Genomic DNA, 22,587 nt, shown 5'->3' with positions numbered 1-22,587 from the left:
CATAGGAAATGCCGGGCTCGCGGAAGATACTAATCGATCTGGTGATGATCTTATTGAAATGTGATGATATACTAATTGATAAGATGAGAAACTGACTTTGATAATGGGTTGTATGACGAGATGTGGGATGAATAGCGACAAATAACCATGCTGGGCGGGGAGGGCGACGAAGAGGTCTATGACTACTTAAGACTGGTACGAAGAGTTGACAGAGACGGACCGTTGAATCGTCAGAGATTCCGAGCCAACCTACTTGCTTCTGTTGTTGAAGAAGGCTGTAGGAAAGAATAGATCAAATTATTGGTACGTTGACTATGGACCTCTGACCTCAAGTTCGTCACGTTGGAAGAGTGTTTTGCGCTGGATGCAATCAGAGGATCATACTACCCCAAGGTCGTGCAAAGTTGACTGGTGAACCACTACGAACTGATCCCGACGACTTGGAGATATCCAGTCCAAAGGCTTGCCCGAGATCAGCCTACCAATGCACGAAAGCCGATCAGCCCATATTCTTCTGGACACATATACAAGGTCTGCTAGCTGATTACGTGAGGCTGTGAAGGGGGGACTCACAAATGGATCAGCGTTCAGTGCTGCCAATTCTTTGAGCTGCAATTGCGTAGCTCTGTGCGCTGATGTCCTCTATGAGAATCCGATCAGCTGTGAACGATGACAATATCAGATACAGTACTCGAGGCTGCTTACGGCGTAGTCCTCTTTACTTTCCCGCTTTGTCTCGACCTTGATGGGGGTTATATCTTTCTTGGGTTCGCTCAGCTCGGGACCAAGGAGTGAGTTAACTTGTTCAGCCCTCATGCGTTCAGGCTCGAGTACCCCAGAGCTCATTGATGGTCTGATCGGAGTCAGACTAAGAGCAGGTGGCTTGATGTCTGATCGCGCGTACTGCAAGGTGACACTCCTCAGTGATCAAATATCAACGTTGGCTGAGGTTTGACTTACGATAGGAACCCACGTTGAATCCTTCTGCCATGAATGGTAGTCCATCGCGTCGTCTCCAGCCCGAGGCGGCTCTTGCTCCTCTCCCGATTCGTCGATCACCATAGGAGGACCGAAATCCGATTCATCGTCTTGGGTAGAAGATCGCACTTGACATAAGGCAGGTGTGACAGACGATCCGAGTGTAGGCTGTAGAACAGCAACCTTCGTAATCGGGGTACGAGGAGGGGGGTGGACTAGTTTGTCAATATTAGAGCGACGTTGATTCGCATGGGCGGCGTTCCGATAGTGGTCTCGTTCTTTGCGGAGCCGGGTGGTAGTCGCTCGCTGTGTGGCAGTGGGGTCTCAGTCACGATCGAATTTTTGTTAGGAGAGTGAATGAAGGCCGCCAAAAGCCTTGTTGGTAGCACAGCTGTCTCCTGACGTGGCCAAGTAAGCGCTCGCTCGCTCACCTCTTTCGTCAACGCATCCTTCAAGACTTTCTTGTCCTCTTTCACCTTTTCCAGTTCCTGGTTCTGTTTCCCCATACTACAAATCAGCTGGAGTCCCTCGTTCGTCATTATCAGAGAAATAGTAGCTGGAGGCAGTGGAGAGTGCAGGGTCTGCCCGTACTCACCTGCGTCACTAGCTCGGTCACTCTAGCTTGAAGTGCCTCCTTTTCCAAGCGAAGAGCCTTCAGCTTATCAGTGAGCTTGGAGTACTCGTGCTGTGATCTCGATTATCAGCTACGACCTCTCGCACCCTTCAGGAGGGGATACTTGATAGCGAAAGCTATATCGATCGCTGCCCGGAAGACAAAACACGATGATCCACAGCAGCAGCCTCTCGCAGGAAGGTGAGACTCAACCTTACCTGAGCACTTCGGACCTTACTTAGATGTTCTTGTTTCTCACGAATGGCAGAAGCCAAATGGATTTTCTTCAACTCCAGCTCTCTGACCAACATAGGATCTGCCTTGCTCTAAGCGTGACATTCGGTATGTCCGTCAGCGAGACCCTTCTGAAATTGGCCTATTCAGTTGAAGGGGATGTCAAGTGCCCACCTGACTTTCGACTTCTTCCAACCTCCTCTCCAGCTCTTCCTTCCTCTCCCTCTCTACTTTAGCTCTGTCTTCTGCATCCCTCGCTCTGATTTCATTGTCGTGCGCCATCTTTGCTTGTGCGCTCTGTCCCTTTTTGGCGGAATCACAATCCAGTTCTATCTTCTTACGACGTTCAATCTCGTTTGACAAGTCGCGCTTGGTCTCGTCTAGGCGATGTTTAAGACTTGCAATTTCGAATGACGCTGCAGATGGGTCAGCTGAAGTGTGGTGATGTTTTGTGCTAGGCCAGTGTGGGGAGTTAGTCAATTGGCTAGAAGTACCGAAGCTTGTGTGGGAAGAAGCCGCCGGGAGAAGTTGGTTGAGCAGTGTCCAAGCTTGGGCTAAAGCTTGGTCTTGTTGCTGCAATTTCTGATGAAGGTCTTTCTGGTAAACCTGAACGATACAGAATTAGTGATAGTCGACCGGGGTGAGTGGGATTCAAAGTAGAGTCTACTTCAGGTTTAGATACCCTCGCCTCGTGTTCCATTCGCCGTTGCACATCTGCAAGACCTTGTTCAAATGCTAGTCGTTCCTCTTCGAGCGAGGACAAGCTATTCTTATCTCTTCGCTACGATCAGGGTGGAAACCAGTCAGTTGATCGTTTTTATCAGTGAGACTCTGAAGCCACGTCTTGGCAACTGACCTCCCTGCCTTTCCCTTCACCCGCCTCCATGTCCGAACTATTGAGCCTCTGAATTGACCTCGAAGACTCGTAAGGTGAGACCGTGTCCAGCATCCTTCCTCCACCAGTCGAATCTGATTGGTGGTGAGGTAGTCGAACGACCGGATGATCCATCGCTTGGCGGATACGCTCCATGATCGCTTCGAGTGAATTTGTCATCTTACGGCGCTTGGTATCTTCAGATGGTGTTTCTAATTCTACTAGGGGTCTCTGATCGGAGGGTGGTGAGGACGCTGGTGGGTCAGACGCTTTGATAGTCTCGTTAAATTCTGTGGTCAGATGTCGATCTCTACTGTCAGTAAGGTAGACGCGTCCGCTGTGAGGCTGCGGTACGCCAACGTGCGGTAGGTGACCTTCCTCGTCGGTTTGACGTCGAGTTCGTAAAGGTGGCGAAGGTGGAGCGGACGAACGATGTCCAGATTGCCTGTCTGCCCAATAGGAGGTCTCGCTCCAAGTCGACCTTGATATTTCTTGATTTCTACAATCAGTGGTATTCTTGTAAGGGTTGGAGGTCGATTTGGATTGCTGTTTCAAGAAAGAGGAAGAGGGAGGAGAAGAAGAAGATTGAATACGATCATGTCTGCGTGGGAAAACCCGAATCTGTCCTCGTGTACGTGCAAAGAAGGGGGTCCAATCAGTACAGTAGACATCGCACGGACCGGCAATTGCACAGACCTTTTCTTGTTTTTCTTCCGTCTTCCTTTCCTCGTGTTTGGTTTCATTCCTCCTATGTCCCGAAGTAGTTTGAGATACCGGTGCTTCTCCCCAAACACAGTCAGACGGATTTCCCCATGAGTCTTGGTACAGATGGCCCGTATGACTCGAAGGGCAATGAGCAGGGTTTGACGTTATGATATTGATCGTTTCACATTCCTCCGACTGGATTGGCGATCGGAGAACGCGAGCGAAAGTGTGGCTGTTCTTTGCGGCAACTCGTAATTGATTATAATGATCATTACGGGTCGCTCTAGTAGTCCTCGGCATGCTGTAGGTCTTCAATAGGGCAGAAAAGTAAGGCTCTTGCAAAGGGCTATTGTCTCTGATATGAATGACCGTCGTGAGCTAGTCAAGGCCAGAAAACTCAGACGGACCGAGGGACAACCCAAAAGAGGGGTTGAAAGTATTCCTGGAAAGGTGACCTCTTGCCGTATACTACACCGGTCCTCACAGGCCGCTAAGAACGTAATTGGCGACGAGTGCAGAATGCGACTCACGCAGAACATCGATTCGACTGCTTTAATTGTGAAAAGCCCATACTATAGCGGTGTAGTTTCAAGTGCAGGAAGAGGCACAAGACTGGATCGCCGAGCGCACGGACTCGTTTTCCCTTAAACATAACTTCAGGCGTCCACAGTCAAGATGTACATGCAAGCCAAAAACTGGCGACTATGACTACCGTATGAGTATTCGATTACCCACAATCTTGCAAAGCGCATAACATCACACTCGGTTTCAGCAAGAGATGGTGGCTCGATACTGTTCGGGTTGACATGTGGTCTCCCGATTCACTGACCTCTGGTCACGCTTACCCATGCAGCTCAGCACTTGTAGGACGGCGCAAACACCATTTGCATTCAGTTCAGCGACATTATCCTGCTTCCGTTTCCATTCCCACTCTAAACTATATTTATGCATGCAGCGTATTACTGCCATCCCTCCTTTCGTCAAAATTCCTCTAATTACTCGCGGTGCCACAAAAGGGGGTCGGAATGCGATTCGAGGGCTCCGCGATGCCACTTACCGCTAGTACTCCACCTCCACGTGCCGGCATGCACCATAGACCATGATAACCAGGTAACCCCCGACTCGGACCGTGTTCACATCACATCAGCTAGCTTAGCTTACATCAACAATTATCTCACTACAAACAAATCATTAGTGCATAGCTTGATAGATACGACACAACACTCGAACTCCTACCCCATCTTATTCAGCCCACACGACATCGTCGTGCAAGTGTCCAACTCGCCTGGATTGCGACGTCAACCTCTTCTTCGACCGTAACGAGTGGATAACGACCCCCTTCTCAAATTGGCACACGACCCCTCACCTGACATCTGCTCTGCAAGAGGGCATTTCATCTTGGCATCACCTCACGACTCACCATCGCAGGATCGATTCGCTCTCTCGACACTTTTCGCTGTTTACAAACCCTCGAATCGCCTTGTCCTTTCCCGTGCAAACCCCCTAACGATGTCATCACAACCCTCATCCTCTGGTCCTATCCCTATCTCATCCTCCACCTCGCCAACCACTTCCCTCCATCGTCATCCTTCCGCATCACGAGTAACTCGTCGACCCTCCCAATCCCAATCCGGAGCTGGGTCATCCACCGGCGGAGGGGGTGTGGCCCGTCGTCCTTCTCGCGCTCAACATCCAGCGATGATTCATAGGACTTTATCACATGACGAGGCGTTGGAAGCGCTAAGGGGGTTCTTGAAAGAGAGATCAAGTTATGATGTCTTCCCAGTCAGCTTTAGGTTGATAGTGCTGGATACGCAGTTGAAAGTGAAGAAAGCGCTGGATGTCATGTTGTTGTATGGTGAGTGGACAATCAAATAACGACCTTATGTAGGCAAGAGGTCTGCAACTTAGTGTGGTGAAGAAGCAGCGGAGCTATGGCTGATGTGGTTCATCCTCACAGGAGTGGTCTCAGCACCATTGTGGAACACGTCCACGGCCAAATTCGCAGGTGAGCTTCCTTTCCCTCCGTGTCCAATTGACGGTAGAAGAAGCTGACGGCAAATCTGAACAGGAATGTTCACCGTGCAAGATGTCATTCATCTGATACAATACTACTACCACACGTCAAGTTGGGAAGGTGCCGCTGCCGACGTGGAACAGTTCAGACTTCACAGCATTAGAGGTATGTTCACCTTTTTTACAACCGGTTCTCACTACAGGAAATGATCAACCGTCGCCTTCGGTGGAGTGTGCGGCATCACGCTGATTCACTTCGCCTACGCCTTTAGACATCGAGAAAGCCCTTTCGGTCCCTCCCCCTCCTCTGCTTTCGGTCCACCCTCTACGACCACTTTACGACGCATGTCGATACCTCATCCGAACACACGCTCGACGTTTGCCCTTGATCGACAAAGACACCCAGACAGGAGGGGAGGTGGTGATCAGTGTCTTGACACAGTATAGAGTGTTGAAGTTTATCGCTATGAACGTGAGTCTTCCTTTTCACCTGGAGGCACCTTTACTCTGCAGAGGACTTTCAAAGCTGATCTGTCAATAACGTAGTGCCGAGATATCACACAGTACCTCACCGCTAGCGTTCAAGAGCTTGGTATCGGTACATACGTCACCAAATCCGATGATCCAAATAACCCGAACCCTTACTATCCTCTCGCCACGGCGACAATGCAGACGACCGTCTTTGATGTGGTGCATATGTTCTCCGTTCAGGGTATTAGTGCCGTGCCAATTGTTGACGATCAAGGCAAGGTGTTGAACCTGTACGAGACGGTGGATGTCATTGTGAGTGACTCGACTTGCCACGAACCCAAGTAAATAGCACGCTGATTACAAAAATAGACACTCGTTCGGAATGGCGCATACACTGCTTTGGACCTCACTATCTCCCAAGCACTGAAACAACGCTCAGTTGACTTCCCTGGAGTAGTCACATGTTCACCGAAAGACTCGTTGAGCGCGATCTTCTCCCTGATCAAGATAAGACGAGTGCACAGATTGGTCGTCGTCACAGGACAAGATGATCCTCAGCCCGGTCGACTGGTGGGCGTGATCAGTCTGAGTGATATCATGCGGGCATTGATTGTGAGTAACGCCGAGCAACTTGACATTTCATTGGGAGTCACTGGCTGACTGGAATGTCCACACTCGTACAGGGATACGACGTTCCTCTCGGCGGTGCGGGTGTGGGTGCAAAAGGTGTGGACAAAGCGTTGCGGGAGGAAGCAGCGGAAGAAGACTCGTTTGCTGTTTCCGAAGGCAGCGTGAGCAACAACGCGAGTCAAGAAGGATGAGTTGGGTCAGTCAGTCCATTGTGAACTTTATATAGAGTAGCAGTATCGCCGTAGTCTGTGAAGTAAGATCAGAAGTCATTTGTAGCGTAGTGTAGCAGCGAATGCGATATATTATCTGTGTATGTCAGAGTTAGTATCATGCATGTCAATGTATTTCACCAACGAGTACGAAAGGTCTGGACCCATTCCACGACGCGTGTCAGTGTATGGTATTTGGTGGAAGGGCGTCTAGTGGCGTTCCTCCTTTAAGTTTCCCTGAATCCAACTTGCTCACTGTAGATCTTGGTTTACTTTTTTTGGATGTTTGGTTCCTCCTTGTCCTGTCAGTTGTGACAATAGGGCCGGGGTGATGTGAGTGATGTGTACCGTTCTCCCATACTCCATGTTTATGGTCGCCAGAGCCAGAGAGAGAGAGAGAGCGAATATGAATATGCTTTGTGTTATATGTATGTACCTTGTGCATCTTCATGAACTTTGCATACATATAATGGTTGTAGTCTATTCGAAAAGAAATTCGGTCTTTCGGTACAATAACAACGACAACAAAGAGGTCCGAGCGATACTAGGATAGGTCTAGACCGGACTGCGAACGCCCTCCCCTCCCTCCCCCTTCCGTCTGTGTGTACAATACACACAACCGCAAGACCGAAAGACGAGCGAGGCAGTGTTTGTCCGAACAGCCCAGAGAAGAGCATATTGGTCCGAGCTCGAAGACGAATTTCAAGGCGGAAGGCACGATCGGGATTCAAAGTCTATTTGTAGAGAAAGAAGAAGAGAGGTATGTCGTGCCTTCCTTCTCTCTTCCCTCCTCCTACTCGGGCTCGTCGATGCGATGCGGCACGGCACGGCTCCCACCCCCGCCCTTGCCCCTTCATACCAACTTTACAATCATTGGGTTTTCGAGTGCCTTGACCTCCTCTTTCTGCTCCCGATCAGGGGCGTCCCGAAGTCCTTCTTCTTCTTACTGGGTTTATATCAATGACTGGGGGAGGACGTGCTGACCGATGTTCGATCTTGACCGAATAGCAATAGCAATAGTACTTGTTGATTGATCATTCATTCACTCTTTCCATCTTTCATGCTCGACATATAATTCGTATAATCGCCCTCACACTCGTTTCCCCCTACCATCGACCACCTTGCTCTCCTCTGCTCGTCTTCACTGCTATCAGTCGACACCGCTCCTTCGAAAGGCAACAAATCGCCATCACGCTCTTTACTCCCACACGCTCATTTGATCAACGACATCGGATCTCAAACGTCATCATCCCCCTCTCGCTACGATATCCCTTTCTTACCACCACCTCTCTACCATCATCGACCCTTTCACTCCCGTAATCAGTCGACTCGTTGGGATCGCTCGATACAGCGCATCACGCTATGCGGCTCGGCTTGATCACGGTGCTTGCGTCCGTGCTTAGCTTTGGGGTGTGTGAAGCTCATGGACATGGATTGAGAGATAGACATCGACGCGGAGGTGCTCTTTCACGAAGAGATAATGGCTCTCTCGTGCCATTGCCCCCTGAGCCAACCCACACTCAGACCACGGTGCTTGCGAATCTGACGGAGATGGAGACATCAGACATTCCATCAATAGTAGTCCAACCTCGAGCTCGAGTCTCTAATTCGACTGCTGCCACTGCGACTCTCCCCCTTGTACCGTCCACAATACCCCTCAGACCACCTTCTCCAGTTCCCACCCCACTGGACCTGTCGCTCTCCCGCGCCCTCTCGACTCAATGTATGAACTACCTCGCCTCTTTACTATCTTCCACCACATTTTTATCCTGTCTCCCATTCTCATTGCTTCTCACCACATCTACGGCTTATTCCACTATCGTCTCTACGGCACTCACGACTGGAAATTACACCACTCTGAATCAACTCATCGCATACACTTCAACACCACAACCGGGCTCTGAACAATGTACGACCTATATGCAAGGTGTCTTGTCGACCTTGAGCGGTAAATCGAATTGTGGGAACGATCTTTCTAATGGGGTCTTGGTAGCGAAAGAGGCCAAAATCGGGATAGGAAATTATGAAGTGATGCGTGTGGCAGAAGGGTTGAAGAATGAGGATCAAGGAGTGTATTGTTATTTGCAAGCATTGCGAGAAGAAAGACCGGATGATTTGTATTTGTGGCAATTACCATGTGGTATCTCGTGAGTTGGACTCGCAGGCTTCCTTCCTCAAAACATACGAGCGTCTTCACATATAAGTAGTCACATCAACTGACTTTTCGGTTCACTCGACAGTCTGCCACCTTCATCCACACCAACTTGCTCAAAATGCTCTGCGGCATTACTCAACACTTACACATCGTACACTTCCACAACACCATCGCTAAACGCTACAATCATCGATGCGGCCGTGAGACGAGTCAACGACGTGTGCGGTCCGACGTTCGTCAATTTCAGTTCGAAGAGCGGGGCGGCGATCTCGTCGAAGCGATATAGTGTTCCGACGCTGATGGCAGGTTTGGGGATTGTGGGGTTAATATGGACATTCGGATTGTTATAGATGCACTGCACGACGCAACACAAAAGGGACATTTGGGATCATCATGTTTTATATTCATTAGCATTCATCATAGTCTTGTAAGAAATATAGTACGCAAAGTAAAGCCAAAATGTTATACGATAGCAATTACTTGTACATCATGAAGCACGGTCAGTTGTCAATGCCACAGCTAATCAAATCCAGTATCCCTCTTGCATGAGGTCGCGTCGAGGAAGAACACGTGTATAGGGGGGATATGCCACGTTGATTTCCCTTCCTTCGGGAATTCGGCAATATAATTCCCCCTTTCCCCCCCCCTTACCCTCAATCCTCCCATTGCCCCTTGCTATCCACCGTTGTTATTGTCGTGGTAACTAATAATCCTTTTCTTCGCTTTTCTCCCTTCCCCTCCATCCTCTCTCCTCCACTTGAGACGTCCACCCCCGTCCATCACAATGTCAAGACATCGACACGGACAACAACAGCAACAACATCAATCAGCAGTACAACAGATCATAAATAGTACGCTGAACGAAAGTCAATTAGATCCAAGCTTGTTCATCCTCGCAGCGCAAGTACAGGCAGAAGCTCAAGCCCAAGCCCAAGCGCAAGCTGCTGCAGCAGCAGTAGCATCTGGGGCTGCAGGCGGAGGGGGAGATGCTGATTTTGGTATTGGTGTCGGTGTTGGTGTGAATGGTGGTGACGGTGGTGGAGGAGTACCTATCGATCCTGCATTGTTCCAAATTGAAGAAGTAGTCAATGATGTCAGAAGAGGAAGAATAAGGTTGGACGATGTGGACACGACGACGACACAACAAGGAGAACAACATCAACAAGATGGGAATGGGACTTTGGACGGCGGTAGCGGTGCGGTGGAGAATGGAGGATTGGCTTTGGATGATGAAATTGATCCGACCCTAAGGGAGATCGTCAACAGTCTGACGAATGCACAGCAGGTAAGTCTTGTTTCTTCTTCCATACATTGCTCGCCAGCGCGAAGCCGCAGCGCTTGTCCCCTGGACACCTTATGAGTACATTCGTTGACTCTATTTGCTAACTGGTCACATTTCTCCCTCAGTCATCGCACACAGCTGGCCCGGGAATGTCCCACGCACAAGCTGCCGCTGCCATCGGTGCGCACCTGACAGACGCGGAGGAGCGAGAGCGACTACAGCAGAGTTTGCAAACGACCTTGGAGGATCTGACCCAAGAAACTTTCAGTCAGTCCACTCAGCGTCCCCCCAAGAAGCCCGCTGACTTGTAAGATAGGCTCACTCTTCCCTAACAACTTCCCCCAATCACCCAGTCAGAATTATCTGAATCTCAACCATGACCCAGATGCTGAGCATCACGTCCACGATGATAACTCCCAAGCTGGACCATCCTCTTCTCATCTTCCTGATACACCTAATGACGGTTCACTGGATCATCATTCAAATCATCATCTCGATTCCCTCCCTCTTACTCCCCGAACAACATATATGAACCCGAACAAACGAGGACGTGGACGACCGAAGGGATCAAAGAACAAACCTCGTGCTAATCCGATCCCACGACCGCCGAAGCCGCCAGGACCACCACCTCGTCCTAAAGGTCGACCGCCGAAACAACGTGATCCCGACGAGCAAGCAGATTATGAATTGCGCAAACAGGAAAAAGCATTGGGTATCAAACGACAAAAGGGACGACCTAGAAAGTTCCCTGGTTATCTGGTCAGAGAGATGAGATTGAAGAAGAATCGAGAGGAGTTTAACGAATTATTGAGAAGTTATGATCAATCGGGTATGCCTCATCATTTAGGATCAGGATCAGATGGTGGAAGTGGTTTGGAAGGAGGAGAATACGATCAAGAGATGATGTTGCAGGGATTAGCAGCTGCCGGAGCACAACATCTCGATGTCGACGAGAATGGGAACGAACACGTGCACGTACATGAAGAACACGATTTCTCAAACTGGTCAAATTTACCAGACGGACAAACACTGTTGGACGTCGTTGGGGTAGGAGTAGGCGTAGGTGTGGGTGTGGGAGTAGGAGTCGGAGGACATCATGGGATGGTGGATGTTGATGTGGGTATGAACGATGAGAGTGGACATGGACAAGATGGTATGGAAGGAGTGTTCGGGTTAAGCCATCATGGTGTAGGGCATTGAGCGGGCGAATCGATGTCATCAGATATGAAGGGAAGATATGTAGATGCTTGCTCTGTTGTATGAGATTGTTGTCATATGTAATCCAAATTTAACTTAGATGCTATTGCCATACCGGATCGAAGAAGCCAACGATGTCAAAGACGAGCGAGGGAATATCAGAAAGTCATGCAGGTTCGCAGCTCTAAATTGTTACTTGTGTTTTTGATTATCCCTCTACAGAAACAAGTTTACGTTGATTATACCTCCTCTACGACAACACATTGTTAACGTGTCAAGCAACGGCTTACATTGTATTCGTGCATATATGCTATTTTGACTGTCGCTAAACTAAACTGAACTAAACGGCATGCTCGATCTGCTACGCCCTACGCTCCGCAGACTGCTTCGCCCGGGACTGCAGTATTGAGAATCAAAGCGACGATGAGACCGTACAGACCCTGATTAACGTGAACAAGTGATCAGCCCTGCATTCTAATGAACCCCGGCGAGAGGCGAAAGATGACTAGTCGTTGATGGAGCAAGCAGATAGGAGTGGTGGGGAGTAGAGGCGTAGGTGGGGAGTGACTCACGATGACTTCGGCGAAGATAAGAATGAGGACCATGGATACGAATACTCTTGATTCGTAGACGTATGCTCGAACACACTGTGCGATCGAGTCAAATTATATATCAGCAAAGGCATGTAGCGTAGGTTGATGATGTCGAGGCCGTTCTACTCACAGCATCTCCGACGATACCAATTGCATAACCCGCTGCGAGACCTGTGAATCCACAAGCTACATCGAAACAATCAGCACAACATCCTTCCTCCTATCTTGTCTCAAGTAGATAGCTGAATCGGAGGGGAGGTACTCCCTCTGGAAGCGGGGAGGAGATAGTAAGTGTATACGTACCTAGACCAGCAGCAAGATGAATGAATCCCGCAAATAAGGAGTACGGTTCTGTCGGTGAGACTGTAGCGGCAAACGATCAGAGTCAGCTAGCTACAAAGGAAGATGATGGCCACCGGAAGATAGAAAGTGAGACGCACTATTACCGGCGATGAGGACGGAGACGACTAAGCCATAGACGGCGATGACTGAATTGTGAGAGTGTTAGTGCTAGTATCGAGCGTGATGAGGATAGCGGCACGTACTACCGGACATCTGTAAGGAAGGTAAGCGTCAGTTGAGCTTCGTCCGAATCGGATCCGTAAGGTGAAATGATGACTCACAACAACAGGGATGAGGGACTAAACATGCACGATCAGAAAGTCAATCCGTCAGTTCTCCTCCCGTCTCAGTCACTGTACATAGCATACCTTCATGATCAATTCGGGTCTATGATTCACTCACAGCATATCAGTACAAGCTTCTGCTTCAGTCCGGTTTCATGGTTTGGCTCACCTGAATGTACCGAGACCTGCAATTCCGATACCAGCTTTAGATGTACCATACGCCGCTCCCACGGTTGAGAATATCATCTACGATTTGACAAGCATGTCAGCACCTCTTCGACAGAGATCGATTTGGCGAACGTACGGCACTTGCGACACCAGCGAAGCTGTAATCGAACGGAGGAGGTAAGCTATCTTCCTGTGCACGAGAGACGGGAAGAGACGAGCTTACCCAAAGAAGGGAGCCCATTGCGGGCATAGTTCTGTCATTGTGAATGGGTGATATTCTACTGCACGAAGAAGAGATAGTCGAGACAGATCGGGTTCAAAGTATCGTCAGCGATTAACAGACACCAATGCATTCATTCAATCCAAGCAGCACGGAGATACACGACCGGCACCCACTCACCCAATGATGACTGTGATAAACATACCTCCACCACTGGGTCAAAAGGTGAGAGTATGTAATCCACGTCATACTACGCCTCGTCGCCAACGCGCTTTGCTCACCCTCTCGCTCTTTGACATTCCATCATGTTCAAAATCATCTCTTGGATCAAAAATCGTTAGATAGACAAAGTTCACCTACTCAGTCCTATCGCAAGCAAAAATGCAGGGTAGACTTCCTCAGATGGTATGTCCGCTCTCTCCTCTGTGGTCTGTCTATGTGGCGAGCAGGATCAGAAACATGGCTGATCACAATTTTGGAAATTACTTAGCAACCGACCGTTGTCCTCCTTCGAGGTATGTCCGCCTCTTTGTGCTCGACCCGCGAAGGTCACCGACAAGCCAGAAGAGCGAAGTACTGATCAGTCTAATGTGCTTTTTGTAGAGGGCACGGACACTTCCCAGGGAACACCCCAACTCCTCTCCAACATCTCAGCATGTCTCGCGGTCGCTCAAACCATCGCGACTACTCTCGGACCGAGAGGAATGGACAAGCTCATTGTGGATGATAGAGGATTAGCGACCATCTCCAGTGAGCTAATGTTCACATGTGTATTCGAGCGCGCAGCTGACAAATTATATCGAATCAGACGACGGTGCGACGATTTTGAAATTGCTCGATGTCGTTCATCCCGCAGCTAGAACATTGGTGGATATTGCCCGTGCACAGGACGCAGAGGTTGGAGACGGTACAACGAGTGTCACTTTGCTGTGAGTCGTATCTAGCCGTAGATATCGTTCGAAAAGTACTGATACGATACACGTTCGCAGCGCCGCCGAGATCTTGAAAGAGGTCAAGCCGTTCATTGAGGAGGGTGTCGGACCCCATGTCATCATCAAGGGTTTGAGAGAATCGAGAAACTTGGTATGTCCCGCTTCATTATGACGTTGAACGCCGCTCATTTGGTTTTTGTTTTCAGGCTATCAAACGGATCAACGAGATTGCCGTGACAATAGACAAGTCGGACCCAGAGTAGGTCCACTTGTCTCAGTCAGGTGTAGGCATAACTAACTGTTGTCGACTCGTAGGAAATTCCGTGATCTGCTTATGCAATGCGCCGCTACTTCAATGTCTTCCAAACTCATCCACTCCCAAACACCCTTCTTCGCCAACATGGTAGTCGACGCCGTGCTCTCCCTCGACCAGAAAGACCTCGACGAGTCCCTCATCGGTGTCAAGAAGGTTCCCGGAGGTGGTATGCAAGACTCGATGCTTATCCGTGGTGTCGCCTTCAAGAAGACATTCTCGTATGCTGGTTTCGAACAACAACCCAAATCCTTCAAGAACCCCAAGATCCTGTGTCTCAACGTCGAGCTGGAATTGAAGGCGGAGAAGGACAATGCGGAAGTTCGAGTCAACGAAGTTTCAGAATACCAAGCGATCGTCGATGCGGAATGGTCAATCATCTACCGAAAACTCGAAGCCATCGTCGCCACAGGTGCCAAAGTCGTTCTTTCAAAATTACCAATCGGTGATCTCGCCACGCAGTATTTCGCCGACCGAGACATCTTCTGTGCGGGACGTGTCACGGCAGGTGATCTCAAACGTGTTGTCCAAGCCGTCGGAGGATCGATCCAATCCACTTGTTCAGATATCGAGCCCCACCACTTGGGTGAATGTGGGACATTCGAAGAACAACAGATCGGCGGAGAGAGATTCAACTTGTTCCAGGATTGTCCAGAGGCCAAGACCTGTACTCTTATCCTGAGAGGTGGTGCCGAGCAATTCATCGCAGAGGTCGAGAGAAGTTTGCACGATTCCATCATGATTGTTAAGCGAGCGATCAAGAACAACAGTGTTGTCGCGGGTGGTGGTGCTTGTGAGGTGAGTTATATCGTCCCTTCCTGGCTTTCAGTGACTAGCTAATTTAGCCACGACGTTGTTTAGATGGAAATCTCTGCCTTCCTTCGAGGACACTCTCGAACCATCATGGGTAAACAACAACTCATCGTTGGAGCAGTTGCCAAAGCACTCGAGATCATCCCTCGACAAATCTGCGACAACGCCGGTACCGACGCGACCGATTTGCTTAACAAACTCCGAATGCGACATGCTCAAGGAGATGTTTGGGCCGGTGTCGATGTTGATTCTGAGAGTGTGGAGGATAACATGAAGCGATTCGTCTGGGAGCCAGCATTGGTCAAGACGAATGCGTTGTCGAGTGCTGTTGATGCGGCTTGTTTGATCTTGAGCGTCGACGAGACGGTTAGAAACCCCCAAAGCGAGGTGAGTGTCGGAACGGAAACTGCAACGCAAGCTTTGAGTTGCGAAGGCATGGGTAGTTTCATGAATTGTAAAGCTGATTGACGTTTGTCTTAATTCTCACAGGCACAACAGGCTGGACCTCCTATGCCGAGAGGAGCAGCCCAACAAGCGATGAGAGGACGAGGAAGGGGTATGCCAAGAAGATAAAATGGGGAAGAGAAGCAAGTAGGAGTGGGAAGAGGTAGTTTCACACGTCGTAGAAGTGTCAATCACATCAATGCATACAGGTCGTTCTTAGTAGGATTGCACTTGATTGGTGTTTTGTGCTGTGCAGTAAGCACCATGGCCGAATATCCTTGGGATGTGTTTCTACGTATCAGCTCCGGGTGATTTGTCTCAGTCTCTCACGCCTCACGCGCATCTTATCAGCTCACACCTGCTCCTATGTGCACAATTCGGGAAGGGGCCAAGGGATGGACAGTGCATTAATGATATGGAACTACTATATATCCTTCGTGCTAATCAAAACGATACATCCTCAAGCGACGCGCAAATTAATTGTACCCTTCTCCCTCTCCCATGATCGACATCGCCATCGCCTGCGCTACTTTGTTACTATCTTATTCGGAAACGTAAGACGCTTCGTTGTAAAGCCATCCTTTGACGGGGATCACCTCGCCGTCAAGTGTGACGTTGAGAGTTGCGGGGTTGTGCCACTGAAGTGATCGAACGAACAAACATCAGCACTCGCTCCACTATGTTTGGCAATTGCCCAAAGTTCCACCCACCTGATAGATGAAAGGTTTGGTTCCTGTAACAGCCGCCAACCCTTTCCTAATCACATATGGGATCTCCGCCAAAACATCCACCTTCTCTATCAGACCATTCTCATTCAAGACCTGACCCGCCTTTTCAAGTTTGACATCGGCCGAAACTCTGCCTTTACCATCTCGTCTATCTCCTTCCCACTTGAACTCGATCCCTTCGGGAATTGCATAGCTCGTCTCCTTGTCCCTGACAGGCGAGAGGTGGGTAGCAGAAGAGATGTCTTGGTTCACAGTAGGATAGGCGGGGTTGTCATCGGCAGAGGAGTTGGACGGGGCGTGGGTCTGACCTGTGATGAGGAAAGGAACGGGTGTTTGACCAGAGGTGTAGACAGCACCAATGTTGACTTTGGTTCGACCAGATTTAGAGCCTTTCGGTCCGTAGTCGTCCTAAAGGTTGCACAAAGAATCAGCATACATATTACCACGGCGGTCAATCAAGGCTATATGACACTCACGGTAGTCTCAAACTCCATCTGAAGAGCTCGGACAGAACCCAACTTCTCGTCCTCACCGAAACCACCTCCATTGGTGAAGAAGGCAAAGTTCCATCTGGAAGCGACCTGTAGATACGCATTTGTCAGCTCGACCACGTTCCCTATCGCATAAGTTGAACCAGCTCACAAGGTTGGGCCTCATACCCTGAATAGCGTGGATCCAAGTGGCTTCACCCTTGGCGTCTACGACTTGACCATCGATGATGACTGTTCCGGAGCTGTGGAGGAGGGGATGGAATCGGCTGCGGACGGGAGTTTGTCAGTCAGCAAATCGTACTTCGATTTCCTTGTCCCAAGGTGGTCGCCTCAAGGGGTAATTTCTGTCTCTCATGGCTCCACACCGACGATGGAGCAAGGTCAAGAGACCACTCACTGTACGACGTAACCATCTCGCTTCTCCGCACTCCTGTCCTTTCCGAAAGACGAGATACCTCCCTCAGGTCCTTCACCGTACTTGAATCCAGGAGCAGATGACGGTCTTGTGTAGGTGATATTAAGCTGGACAGTCTTGTCCAAAGATGCTGAGACGGTGTAAGTCTCTTCAGTAGTAGGGGTACCGGCATGTCTGATTTCCTACAAATCAAAAGCCTCGATCAGCAAGCCGCGCGGCAGCACAAATCGAGATGGTGAGCATACGAATTGGTCCGATTTAACTCCTCGATCGTTGAATTTGGCACCTGTCGCATTGATAGATCGCCAAGTGGTCTTCTTCGTATTAGGGTTGTAGTGCTTGAATGTCATTTGCGTAGTTGCGGGGATGACGAACACGCTATAGCATAACAGTGACAACATAGGTTAGACAAAGTCCTCATTTTGCAACGCAAGCATCTGTCTATGAGCAATGAAGGGGAACTCACCCGATGTAAGACCAGATGACCTGGACCATCAACATGCTACCATCTTCGAGGATAGAGTACCAGACCTGAGTCTCAGTTTGGAATCCCTTATTACTCGTGTTGGCCCACTGCGAAAACAGATGACGAAATCATCAGTCGTTGTTTCGCCATATGCTCCGATGGTCGCGATGGATGAAGAAACACTCACAGCAGTGTCCTGTGCGGTGAGTTCGCCGAATCCACTCTTGTACGAAGTGACGGGGAAAAAAGTAGGTCCTTGAGGAGCCGAATTGGATGATTGTGATCTACGGGAGATGTTGATTTGTGGAGTCAGCCTTTAAATCCACTTACACGAAAGATAACACTCGACGTGAGACCCGGGAAGAGCAGTGAGGGAGAGCAGGATACTCACGAGAACCAGGACATGACGGATGTGTATGTATTGGTTTGTTGAGATGGGTAGAGGTGATAGATGTAATGTCAAAACAAGGATCGATTTAGTAAATGATGGATGATCAATATCGATTGATGAAAACAAAATGTATACGAGTGTCTGAAGCATGTCACGATAGCTAGCGTACTCATTACGCGCGTACTAAAGCAATCCGCAAGTGGCGTGGCAAAACCTAACTAAAACTTCCTACTTGTTCCGGAGAAAGCAGAAGGTGCCGACAAAGTCAAAACACATGCATGCATGCATGCACGCATACACACACATACATAAATACAAATGATAGTCACCTGGTGATTGTTGACGTCTTATCTCCTGTCCAACTCGTCCCGAGTCGGTTTGACGTCAGTGTCTTTGACAATATTCGGCCGCCGATGTTCCGGAGTATTATCTGCGTGTCTCCTTGGTGATCTTGATCGTTCCCGCTTGATAGGCGGTGTTCTTGATTCAGACCGACGACGAGGGTAATCATCCCTTCTCCTGTCTCTGTTCCTATCTCGATCTCGATCATCGCCGTGCCTACCATCGTCGCGTTGACGATTACTCCTATGTCTATCCTCTTCATCCCCATCGTCCCTTCGTCGAAGACTCCTGTGTCCGTCTCTATCTCTATCGCGTTCAAGTTCCCGCTCGTCGTCATCATCTCGATGTCGTCTACTCCTGTGTCGTTCTCGGTCATGATCTGATTCCTCGTCGTGGTGCCTTCGCGATTCTGAACGGTGGTGTCGCCGTCTATCTTTCTCTTCCTTCTTCACCTCCTTTTCTGCTCGTTTCAGTGCTCTTTGTTCTTTTCGTAGCCTACAATACGTCCCCAAAAACCATGACAGATCAGCCTCCATGATTCAACCTATCAGATGTGGTGTGATGGAAGCACTCACGCCTTCTCCCTCTTCCTCTCTTCCTTCTCCAGCCTCTCAATCTCTTCATCCTTCTCACTCTTCTTTATCGGCACATCATTCGCCCCCGTCCCTATCCCATCTCCTTCCGTGTCCCTCTTCTTGGGCGCGAAACCTAATGCTGCAGCTAAAGCATCTTCTTCTTGTTCTTTGATCCGTCTGATCTCTTCGGCTCTGTCTCGCGCTGCCTTTTCAGTGTCGTTCTCGTCCACATCTCGGTTGTACCAATGTATATCTTTATTCTTCTGCCATCGACCGACGGGGGCATTAATCGAATGACCAAGGTAGTTCTCTAGATGAACGTTCATATTAGCACTATATTTCACAACATGCTTTTCGTAGGTTGACCCACCTCGATGCTTGTCATCTGCGACAGAGGACCATTTGAAGTCACCTTGTCCACCTCGAGTACCTAAGCAAGCGCAAGTTAGCTGAGCACTATGACGCAGTCAGAAACGAGATGTATGCCTCCTTACTCACCCCCTCTGATCGGTCCGTCGTACATGATGCTTGGTTTTGGATTGTGTAGAAAGCAGCATCAATCAAACATAGCTATGACCTTTATATCAATCCAGCTAACAATACATGCAGTCCGGTCAGTGGCCAAAGGCAAGCACCTGAGGATGCCACACGTAAGATGTTACCGCTTATATCCGATATTTGATCCCGTCACGTAGCCTCAGTGCTGTCTCTGTTCGGTCTGACGCGCGCATACAACACATACATACACAACCGGGGATACCACTGCATCCATCATACATCATACATCATCAACGTCCTCTCGATTACGCATCATCACAGTCTCTACCCAAACATCTTTGTAGTCACCAAGCATCGGCTTCTCTACCGACCTCAGCTCAATCGACCCTCCAGCTGGTTACCGTGTCGCCCTTCCAATCTCACGGGTCGACCAGACTACGCCGCCAAACAAACGACCACTCCTTTATCGGTGACAACTCGTTCACACGTGTTATCACCTCTCGCTTCTGATAGTAGCAACTGAAGTCATTGGAAAGTCTCGTCAGATAGATAAGACATTACGATGGGTGGTGTGAGCAGCTGCTGTAGGTCTATCATGCTATCTTGACCTGAATCAACCTGATCAATGGCCCGCGTTGACTGGTCATTATTTCAGGCGGTCCGAGGCGGAAGAACAGCTACGAACCTTTGTTACTTGAGAACGAAAGAGAAGCGGTTGCCGACCTCCTTCAGTATCTCGAAAGTGAGCATACTCCCGTCCTCTCATGGGCACATCATCGTCAGACCGCATATATGGTGCTGATCACGCATCCATTCCCGTCGTACAGATCGATCAACAACCAACTTCTTCACTGGATCCCCTCTCGCTGCATTGACCACACTCTCTTTCTCCGACAATGTAGACTTGCAACGGTCAGCAGCCCTAGCTTTTGCAGAAATCACAGAGAAGGAAGTGCGAGAAGTTGGAAGAGATACGTTGGACCCGGTGTTGTACCTTCTAACGAGTCATGATCATGAGGTTCAACGAGCGGCCAGCGCAGCGTTGGGTAACTTGGCTGTGAATGGTGAGCGCATTCAGCTCCCCGCTCAGTGTCTTATGCCGTTGGTGGTCAGGGCTGATGGATGGTCACCCTCACGCAGCTGAGAACAAACTTCTCATCGTTTCCCTTGGTGGCCTGGAACCACTCATTCGGCAGATGTTGAGTTCCAATGTGGAGGTTCAGTGTAACGCAGTCGGTTGTGTTACCAACCTTGCTACACATGGTGAGCTGATACAAACTTGCCAAAGTAACCAGGCTGATCTCGACTGTCTTTAGACGAGAACAAAACCCAGATCGCCAAGTCTGGAGCACTCATCCCATTAACGCGACTTGCTCGATCGAAAGACATGCGAGTGCAGAGAAACGCAACGGGAGCTTTGTTGAACATGACCCATTCAGGTAAGCAAAGCTATGCGAAAGTTCGAGAGACAGGACTGGGCTGACAGTCATGCCTTCGCAGATGAGAATCGACAACAGCTCGTCGCGGCCGGAGCTATTCCCGTCTTGGTCAGCCTTCTCAACTCCCCTGACACTGACGTGCAGTACTACTGTACCACTGCGTTGAGCAACATCGCCGTCGATGGTGAGTGCGAAGAACGCCAACGACATAGTACCGTTGCCTGACACTCTATCACAGCCTCCAACCGAAAAAAGCTCGCTCAAACGGAGCCAAAACTTGTCCAGAGTCTGGTTCAGCTCATGGACAGCCAAAGCTTGAAAGTGCAATGTCAGGCTGCCCTTGCTCTCCGAAACCTCGCCAGTGACGGTGAGTGACAACCTTCTGTACGAGGTGCCGGATCACTGATCCGTTGCGCAGAGAAATACCAACTCGAAATCGTCAAATTCGACGGTCTCAAACCCCTTCTGCGACTCCTTCACTCATCTTACCTACCCCTTATCCTCTCCGCCGCCGCTTGCGTCCGAAACGTCTCCATCCACCCAGCTAACGAGTCCCCCATCATCGACTCTGGCTTCCTGCAACCGCTCATTGAGCTCCTTTCTTTCGACGAGAACGAGGAAGTACAATGTCACGCCATCTCCACCTTGAGAAACCTCGCAGCTAGCAGTGAGAGGAACAAGGGTGCTATAGTAGAGGCCGGAGCTGTGGAGAGGATCAAGGAGTTGGTGTTGACCGTTCCTTTGGCGGTGCAAAGTGAAATGACGGCTTGCGTGGCGGTCTTGGCTCTCAGTGGTGAGTAACTCGAAAATTACGTCCTCCAGCTACTGATTCTACGATTACAGATGACCTCAAACCTCAATTACTGGAGATGGGCATCTGCGAAGTTTTGATTCCCTTGACCAACTCTTCAAGTGTCGAGGTGCAAGGCAACAGTGCCGCTGCGTTGGGTAACCTATCATCAAAGGCTGCCGAGGACTATGCACCATTCAACGCTGTTTGGAACAAACCGGACGGGGGATTACATGCCTACCTTGTCCGATTCTTGAGCAGCGCCGATATCACATTCCAGCACATTGCTGTTTGGGTAAGTGCCTCGCGTTGTATGGATGTCCCATCGTGCTGAAGTTATCCCACAGACCATCGTCCAGCTTCTCGAGGCTGAGGACGAACAGCTCACCAACAACATTCGTTCATCACCTATCCTCATCTCTTCCATCCGTCAACTCGCTGCTTCTCCACCACCTTCCCGAGCTGGTAACCGACGAGACCCGAACGATGCGTCGCAAGGATCAGACGACGATTTCGAGGACGACGGTCTCACGGATCAAGAAGGAGAGGGGGAGATTGCAACCCTTGCAAGGAGGATCTTGGATCTCACGGAGGATGCTGGGCATGGTCAAGAGGATGGATCGAGATTCACAGATAGGGGTGATGATGAGCGAGGACAGCAGACACAGGCTGGAAGTGTGGGGTCAGAGCATGCTGCGCTGAGAGCGAGCGTTCACAGAGCGTTGAGCGGGCATTAATTGAGCAGAACGGTGTTTTAACTGCTGGTGGTGTGCTGTGATCGTTAATGATGACTAGGTACGAGTTGAGTATGACAGTGTATGTACAGCATCTATATGATTAGTCTCGTTTGTTTCTTCAAAAAGCAATCCCTCTTCGTTCTTCGCTTTCTTCTTATTCAGTAGTCAGGAGTTGAGTTTATTTTACCCCTTACCCCTTAACCCCCAAATATGCATACAAACAGTCACGTCACCGTAGTTTA

General features: G+C 49.6%; 9 protein-coding genes across 9 annotated transcripts; 5 read left to right on the top strand and 4 right to left on the bottom strand.

Annotated features, from left to right (window-relative positions):
- Positions 1-370: 370 nt before the first annotated feature.
- On the bottom strand, positions 371-3,704 carry CI109_101633 (uncharacterized protein; the record flags this gene model as incomplete). Its single annotated transcript, XM_032002430.1, has 10 exons — positions 371-478; positions 574-642; positions 706-903; positions 961-1,284; positions 1,410-1,472; positions 1,574-1,663; positions 1,810-1,917; positions 2,000-2,431; positions 2,508-2,606; positions 2,682-3,704. The coding sequence occupies 10 exons, from the start codon at positions 3,702-3,704 to the stop codon at positions 371-373; spliced, it is 2,514 nt and encodes an 837-aa protein (XP_031863367.1).
- A 1,209-nt stretch (positions 3,705-4,913) lies between these two features.
- CI109_101632 (uncharacterized protein) lies at positions 4,914-6,712 on the top strand (the record flags this gene model as incomplete). The annotated part of the gene is made up of 7 exons (XM_032002431.1): positions 4,914-5,262; positions 5,365-5,412; positions 5,476-5,586; positions 5,693-5,892; positions 5,967-6,203; positions 6,261-6,503; positions 6,575-6,712. The coding sequence occupies 7 exons, from the start codon at positions 4,914-4,916 to the stop codon at positions 6,710-6,712; spliced, it is 1,326 nt and encodes a 441-aa protein (XP_031863368.1).
- A 1,380-nt stretch (positions 6,713-8,092) lies between these two features.
- On the top strand, positions 8,093-9,235 carry CI109_101631 (uncharacterized protein; the record flags this gene model as incomplete). Its single annotated transcript, XM_032002432.1, has 2 exons — positions 8,093-8,877; positions 8,971-9,235. The coding sequence occupies 2 exons, from the start codon at positions 8,093-8,095 to the stop codon at positions 9,233-9,235; spliced, it is 1,050 nt and encodes a 349-aa protein (XP_031863369.1).
- Positions 9,236-9,669: 434 nt separating this feature from the next.
- Positions 9,670-11,367, top strand: CI109_101630 (uncharacterized protein; the record flags this gene model as incomplete). Its single annotated transcript, XM_032002433.1, has 3 exons — positions 9,670-10,170; positions 10,293-10,434; positions 10,484-11,367. 3 exons carry the CDS (start codon positions 9,670-9,672, stop codon positions 11,365-11,367), a joined length of 1,527 nt encoding a protein of 508 aa, XP_031863370.1.
- A 365-nt stretch (positions 11,368-11,732) lies between these two features.
- On the bottom strand, positions 11,733-13,012 carry CI109_101629 (V-type proton ATPase proteolipid subunit 2; the record flags this gene model as incomplete). Its single annotated transcript, XM_032002434.1, has 11 exons — positions 11,733-11,804; positions 11,937-12,011; positions 12,088-12,143; positions 12,261-12,320; positions 12,398-12,445; positions 12,503-12,512; positions 12,581-12,598; positions 12,668-12,686; positions 12,753-12,829; positions 12,888-12,909; positions 12,975-13,012. 11 exons carry the CDS (start codon positions 13,010-13,012, stop codon positions 11,733-11,735), a joined length of 495 nt encoding a protein of 164 aa, XP_031863371.1.
- A 340-nt stretch (positions 13,013-13,352) lies between these two features.
- On the top strand, positions 13,353-15,602 carry CI109_101628 (T-complex protein 1, eta subunit; the record flags this gene model as incomplete). The annotated part of the gene is made up of 9 exons (XM_032002435.1): positions 13,353-13,376; positions 13,462-13,486; positions 13,575-13,721; positions 13,780-13,900; positions 13,961-14,054; positions 14,110-14,162; positions 14,219-15,014; positions 15,078-15,416; positions 15,519-15,602. The coding sequence occupies 9 exons, from the start codon at positions 13,353-13,355 to the stop codon at positions 15,600-15,602; spliced, it is 1,683 nt and encodes a 560-aa protein (XP_031863372.1).
- Positions 15,603-16,015: 413 nt separating this feature from the next.
- Positions 16,016-17,978, bottom strand: CI109_101627 (uncharacterized protein; the record flags this gene model as incomplete). Its single annotated transcript, XM_032002436.1, has 9 exons — positions 16,016-16,111; positions 16,184-16,609; positions 16,678-16,782; positions 16,844-16,958; positions 17,090-17,289; positions 17,353-17,485; positions 17,574-17,680; positions 17,761-17,857; positions 17,965-17,978. The coding sequence occupies 9 exons, from the start codon at positions 17,976-17,978 to the stop codon at positions 16,016-16,018; spliced, it is 1,293 nt and encodes a 430-aa protein (XP_031863373.1).
- A 333-nt stretch (positions 17,979-18,311) lies between these two features.
- On the bottom strand, positions 18,312-19,404 carry CI109_101626 (uncharacterized protein; the record flags this gene model as incomplete). Its single annotated transcript, XM_032002437.1, has 4 exons — positions 18,312-18,801; positions 18,882-19,191; positions 19,252-19,311; positions 19,380-19,404. 4 exons carry the CDS (start codon positions 19,402-19,404, stop codon positions 18,312-18,314), a joined length of 885 nt encoding a protein of 294 aa, XP_031863374.1.
- Positions 19,405-19,941: 537 nt separating this feature from the next.
- Positions 19,942-22,345, top strand: CI109_101625 (vacuolar protein 8; the record flags this gene model as incomplete). Its single annotated transcript, XM_032002438.1, has 10 exons — positions 19,942-19,963; positions 20,035-20,121; positions 20,207-20,443; positions 20,520-20,642; positions 20,696-20,818; positions 20,880-21,002; positions 21,057-21,185; positions 21,237-21,611; positions 21,662-21,903; positions 21,956-22,345. 10 exons carry the CDS (start codon positions 19,942-19,944, stop codon positions 22,343-22,345), a joined length of 1,851 nt encoding a protein of 616 aa, XP_031863375.1.
- Between the last annotated feature and the right edge of the window lie 242 nt (positions 22,346-22,587).

This window comes from Kwoniella shandongensis, chromosome 3, assembly GCF_008629635.2.
Source record: "Kwoniella shandongensis chromosome 3, complete sequence".
NCBI classification, from domain to species: Eukaryota; Fungi; Basidiomycota; class Tremellomycetes; order Tremellales; family Cryptococcaceae; genus Kwoniella; species Kwoniella shandongensis.
The sequence above is the reverse complement of the archived record's forward strand: the minus strand, read 5'-3'. Positions and strand labels throughout refer to the sequence as shown.